At 33.5% G+C, this 6,294-nt stretch overlaps 1 protein-coding gene across 1 annotated transcript; it reads left to right on the top strand.

The window, feature by feature from the left end:
• The first annotated feature begins 520 nt into the window (after positions 1-520).
• On the top strand, positions 521-6,153 carry Csn3 (casein kappa). The gene is made up of 4 exons (XM_038317770.1): positions 521-577; positions 1,001-1,030; positions 3,677-4,163; positions 6,072-6,153. Exons 1-3 carry the CDS (start codon positions 521-523, stop codon positions 4,127-4,129), a joined length of 540 nt encoding a protein of 179 aa, XP_038173698.1. The 3' UTR covers positions 4,130-4,163; positions 6,072-6,153.
• Positions 6,154-6,294: the final 141 nt, after the last annotated feature.

Below are 6,294 nucleotides of genomic sequence, written 5' to 3'. Positions count from 1 at the left end.
TTCTCCCTGTCACCTCAATCAAAATGTCTATGGATGTTCATCAAGTTTGCCCTAAGTTTGAGATGCTCTTTCCCTGTCAAATTCTTCTGAGCAAGTCTTGCCTCGGAGACTCTGATGAGCATCTGAAATGAGGATTACTGCCAATAACAGCCCACTGTTATCGATAAATGCCTCTGTGGCATTTCCACACATTCCATTTCTCACGATTTGTGCCGATAGGCGCATTCCTAAGGCCCATGCTGCTCAACATCACGGCCTAGCTCGACTTCCATAATCTCAGTGTTGTGCAGAGCACTTCCCAGCAGATTACACTTCAATGATAGCTTCATTAATAGTCAAAAATTAAACGAATTTTACTTCAAGTTTGCTGTTTCTTTACTTTTGTGAAAATGTACTGGCTAAAACTACCTATAAATTCAGAGGGTTTTTTTCTCCCTTAAGGAAAACATTACATGCAATCACTTCTAACTTGACAGCAATAGAGTCTTAATTTAATTTTTTAAATTTATTTTTAGGTGCAATGATGAAGAATTTTATCGCAGTTATGAATATTCTGGCATTAACTCTGCCCTTTTTGGTAAGTTAATTTTATTTAAATTCTGTTAGTAAGATGTTAAGTAAATTTTATTTGAGAGTGTCAGTTCAATGAACATCAAAATGTAGGCACTTCAAGGATCATAACAACCGGTTCATAGCTTTCCTATGTTTACTTGTATCATAAAAATGAATACTTTTTTAGATAATTAGTTACCATAGCACATACTTCATTGTTCATAGAATGTCTTCCGTATTCCTATACTGTAAACATATATTTCTAAATTAGAAAGTACTATAAATATAATTTATAAACAGTAAGTATAGAAATCCTAGTCCAGGGTAAGAGATCCTTGTTATGAAGTTTCTATCTCTCTCATCCTCCAGCCTCCTTATGCACTAAATATTTAAAGGTCTCAAAATATTTAACTTATTTCTCATGATTTCTCTTTCTGTAATTCCTCAGGCTGCAGAGGTGCAAAACCCAGATCCAACAGTAAGTTGATATTATTGATTAGAGACATTAATTCCAAACACAATATTCTGAAAAGTTCAATCATAGTAAAATGCCTCTAAACCAAGTACTTAAATGTTTCAACAAGTTTAAACAACCTTCATACTTTTTAGTATTCAAATTCCTATCTTTTGTGACACTTTACCATGTGGGCTAGCCAAGTCCTTCCCAGGTACCCATGTCCATAATTAGCTCCAAGGCTGGTAGACACAGATGTAAGGGAATCGTGTAAGAAGGTCTGTTTCTTTGAAACCGTTAACTAATTGTCATTGGAGTTTGGGCTACTTTTAGGCGTTGTTTTCACACTCATTCTGCAGTTCCAAAAGCTCATCTGCCTGCAGCCAAAAGAGGGTGAGGAGGAGGCAATAGTATGTCCCCTGTTGATAAGATTACAAAGGTGTTAGATAATGGAGCATCTGATTAAATTATTAAATGGAAGCAGTTATCTACTAAACAATACTTCTGAATAAATTCTTGGGATAAAAATTACCTTTAAAAATTTACTATGTGTTTTACGTTTAGTTACTTTCATTTATTTGTTGAAATTATGTTTGGGTTTTCTCTTTTGAGTAATAAGAAGTAATTTTAAGTCATAAAATGAGTCCCTTCCTGCTCTACAGCAATTTATGAACTATTGAGCCTACTTTATAACCAGCTCTCTTTCTTGTTTTCTTTATTAAGGATTTTTAATTAGTAAATATTAATTATACATAATGTGATTTATCATGACATTGACATACATATGCAAAATGTATTTTGTTCACATTTGCTCTCATTTATGCTCCTGCCACTACTACTGAGCTCCTTCCTCTTCTCAACAAGTAGTCCCTCTTCTAATTTCCTTTTTTATTTTAATTTTTTATTCTTAATATTTTATACATGTAAGCAACACATAATTGAGATCATTCACAGAGATATGTGTAAAGAGTCATTTACATGAGTGTGGGCAACTTACCAGTACCTATACCCTGAAGACAAAGCCTCTTCTAAGGAAGGTCCATTGAGTAATGATTCACACTCTGAAAACACTACTTTCTCTACCAACAACCATTAACTATCAACAGCTGCTCAGGGAGGGAGGGACTGTGTGAGCCCCCTCGATACTCCGTGATGGAATTTGGACAGGCTGCATCTTGTGTAGTTAATCACAGCCACTGAGACTTCCAGAGTACAAAAGCAACATTCTTTCCGGAAGATAGATTCATGAAGGCTTCAAGTCACAAGAACAAAGCAAAATTTTTAAAAAAAGTTTATAGAGTTTATGCTTCAGTTTATGAGCTTTCCAAAGCATCTAAAATTTGCAATGTGATACTTTCTTTTGTGTGTTAATTAAATGCTTTTATTAATGTAAAATGAGTATAATATTCATTTTGTTTTCAATACAAAAGTGAAATATAAAACAAACAAACAAAAGACTCCCTGTTTAGATTTTTCTCCCTTGTTATTTCTCATTATTTTTATTCTAATATCTCAGGTTGCAGAGGTGCAAAATCAGGAACAAGTGGCTGTAAGTCTATTTTCAATTCTTTATATAACCTAAGAATAATTTATATGATAGTCTGCAAAGAGGAATGCCTTCTGATTAAAACTAAATGAACATTTGATCTCTACGGAATAAATTAAATAAAAGTAATTTATATGATAGATGCAAAGAGGAATGCCTTCTGATTAAAACTAAAACGTTTGATCTCTACACGATAAATTAGTTATTTTTTGATAAGTGAAAACGCCACTTAAACAATCTGGGTGTTTGTCAGAAAGTCTTAGTTTCTTTGAGTAGCTCACATTGCGAGGGGCCAATCAAATGCTTCCTTAGCTCGTGAGGCCACTCTCAATATGGACTACTTAAAGGGAAAGCAACAAAAGTAGAGCTTTTGTCTCTCCTGTCCACTTCATAAAGTTCAGTTGGAGAAAACATCTTACCTGACTCATCTATAAGTCCATCTCATTTCCTCATATTAATGTCTCCTTTTGTTTCAAAATGTGTTTGACAGAATATACTAGCTGTTTCTTTTTACAAGAAAACTTGCTATGCTATATGACTTTGTTGGTTCAATACATGGTGGAAGAAATAAGTAAAAACTTGAAAAGTCCTTAGGGGAGAAAATTAAACAAAAATGTTTAAATCCAAAGTTTAAATTAAAAAAATCTTCCCATACTTTACAATTCTGTTATAAAACATGCCATTTCTCAGACTGATAACATTTGGGAACAATTATGAGATGAGAATACACCCACATGTGTTTATAAACATTGTGTGTGTTTGCATATAATGGATAAAGTTCTCTATGAGACTTTTTAGGTACTGGAACTAAATATGTAAAGTCTAATTAGTACTTTCCATAATCACCGTACTTCCATAAGAGGAAACATATTTTACATTATTAATTACCAAATTTGTTCAAAACAAATATTATGTTGTCACAAGTAATGTTTCACAATATCAAAATCATACATGGAATGGAAAATGTATATATTCAAAACTAATAAAAATAATGATTTAGGATTACATACTTTCAATACTCTATTTGCTCAACATAAAATCTGTATTATTTCAAAAGCTGCTGAAGTTTCCTTTGCATTTTCATCTACAATTAGAACCTTTCCGCACATTTTTCATTTCTGCAGTGCTGTGAAAAGGATGAAATATTGTATGATCAGAAAAGAGTCCTGCGTATACCAGTTCACTATATGCTGAACAGCAATCTTCGTTATGAACCTACTTACTACCGCTATAGGCCATCTGTAGCTATCGACCCATATATGTATTACTCCTTGATTACAAGATTGTTCCTGCTTAGAGCACCAGCCCAAATCTTCCAATGGCAGACAATGCCAAATTTCCCCCAGCCTACTGAGGTACCGCATCCTATTCCAAGCCCATCCTTTCTTGCCATTCCTACAAATGAAAATAAAGATACCACCGCCATGCCAACTGTTGACATCAATACTCCTGTTGAGTCTACACCAGTTCCTATAATTGAACCAGTGGAAATTACTGTGGCCAATCCAGAAGCTTCCACAGTGCCAATTAATAATCCTGAGACTGCCACAGTCCCAATACTTTCAACTGTAGCATAGAAACGTCAAGAATCCATCAAAGAAGACAATAAAGGTAAGTGAGAAAAAATAAAATGAACAATCCAGACAACATGCAATGACTTATTCATACAATCACAAATTCTAAACTAGTAAGAGAGGATAATTTATTTTAAGAGAGCAAGCAGAATTGCTAACTAGGATTGTAATTTGGTATAACTATACACGGGATGGGGAATGTGTATATCTAAACCTGCATTGACCGAAGAACATCGACAAATTGGTCTTTGTTTCAATAAGAAATGCAAACAGTATGTTTTTGAAAAATGAAGAAAACTTGTATTTGTACTTTTATCAACCATTTTCCTGAAGGTTACAATTCTCCTTTAACCTGTTAATTTTAATTCATCCACACTTACACAGTGAAGTAAATACTTTGTACAATCTCATGTTTTGATTCTAACGTTGCCTAAGTGAAATTTCTTCTATCCTATTGTATACTAGAGCCACATGTAGTGTTGGGCCTATAATTCCAGGTGGCTAGGGAAATGGAGGCTGGAAGATCACAAGTTCAAAAACAGCCTAGTCTACATAGAGACTAGGCCAGCCCCAGAAGCAGGCAAGATCTTGTCTCAAACTTTAAAAATGAAAAAAGGGCCTGAGATTATAATTCAGTGTACAGTTGTTGCCTAACATGTGTTAGGCCCTAAGTTCAACTCCCTGTATATAGAGAAAAATATAAGAAAGGAAGAGAGAGACAGACAGAAAGACACAACAAGAGAAAGAAGAAATGAGCCTGTAATAGCAATATTTGCACTCTAACTTTCATATTAATGGGGCAAAAGAAATTATCTATTTTTCATGAAGTCCTTTACTTCAGATATAACCCCTGGAAAGAGATGAACCTTCTTACTCTCTTTTCAGATAAATCATGAAAGAAGTAAAATGCTTACCTTTTTAAATACATAAATATTAAATGTAATCTAATTAATTAATTATCTATTAAATCTCAGATTATTAAACATAAGGCAAAATACCATTAATTATTTGAATAAATAGATAGCTAAAGTTTAAAATAATTGGGAAATTCTATGAAGTTAAATAACGATAAATATTAATGGTATTTTTAAAAACTCACAGAGGGTGAAATTATTTGGAGAGAAAAGTATGAATGCTGAGATTTGTTATAACAGAAGTTTATTATCTATCAAACTAGATGCATGTTCTGTAGTCTAAGATGCCATGCAAGGGTCTGTGATCTGAGGGAGTGCTACAGGTCAGAAGGGAAATCAACCTTCTCATCAATAACCTCAGGCTGGTTATCATTCTCTCTGGATTTTCTTTTTGTCATAACTTTGAGCTCATAACTCAAGTAGAAATGTGGGTAAAGTGTACAAGGTGAGCGCCTGTTCAATTTCAAATGTGGGCACCTAATACTGTCCCATGTTTCCATAGGGACTAATTTAAGAGAAACAGAAACCACCTGTGACTACACTAGACTGCCATAGCTATAAATTTTGATTTAGAGATGTTATTTAATATATACTAAGAAAGGGAAGAAAAACTGGATAAATATTCAACATAGAGTGTTTTAGAGACCAAAATATAAAATAGGATGAAAATAATTTTAAATGTGGAGTTATATATTTTATTGATTCAAAATCATTGCATGATTATGCATGTAATGAAGTAATCATTGTTCTATAATATGTGTGTTCATAACTCATGAGTCTAGAATCCTGAATTAAAATCACTATGCATCATTTATAAAGAAACTTTAGTAGTAAAGGATAGTGTCTCTTTGTAAAACTTAAATGAAGTGTGTACCACAGCACAGGTCAGTTTTTTGTATCTGAATTCAAACAATTTGATAAAGTTCTTGGTTATGGTCACAGAAGAACTCTTTGAATCTAAAGAAAACCTTAAGTGTGAAAATTGTCAACATGCTATGCACAGAATTCCAAACTATCTTACGTTTTTACAGGTCTTACAGAAACCAAATTCCAACATTCTACTCTTCTTCAGGCATGTGTCTGCCATCATTCAAGAGAAGACGCAGTTTTCACGGATCCAGATCTTTTCTTCTTCCCTTCCATTTTACATTGGTGCCACGGTTAATTTGTTTATGATTCATACAGAATAAAGTCAATGAAAGGCAGACAATACCTTTTTAAGCATTTCATTGTGTGTGTCTGTGTGTATGTGAG

The sequence above is a fragment of the Arvicola amphibius genome, chromosome 1 (genome assembly GCF_903992535.2).
Source record: "Arvicola amphibius chromosome 1, mArvAmp1.2, whole genome shotgun sequence".
Classification (NCBI taxonomy): Eukaryota; Metazoa; Chordata; class Mammalia; order Rodentia; family Cricetidae; genus Arvicola; species Arvicola amphibius.
This window is presented reverse-complemented; position numbering and strand designations above follow the sequence as displayed.

Excerpts from the sequence above, each read along its gene's own strand:
- Csn3 (XM_038317770.1), top strand. The coding sequence starts at position 521 with ATGATGAAGAATTTTATCGCAGTTATGAATATTCTGGCATTAACTCTG. Across the intron at positions 578-1,000 it reads CATTAACTCTGCCCTTTTTG|GCTGCAGAGGTGCAAAACCC; the intron begins GTAAGTTAATTT and ends GTAATTCCTCAG. Across the intron at positions 1,031-3,676 it reads TGCAAAACCCAGATCCAACA|TGCTGTGAAAAGGATGAAAT; the intron begins GTAAGTTGATAT and ends TCATTTCTGCAG.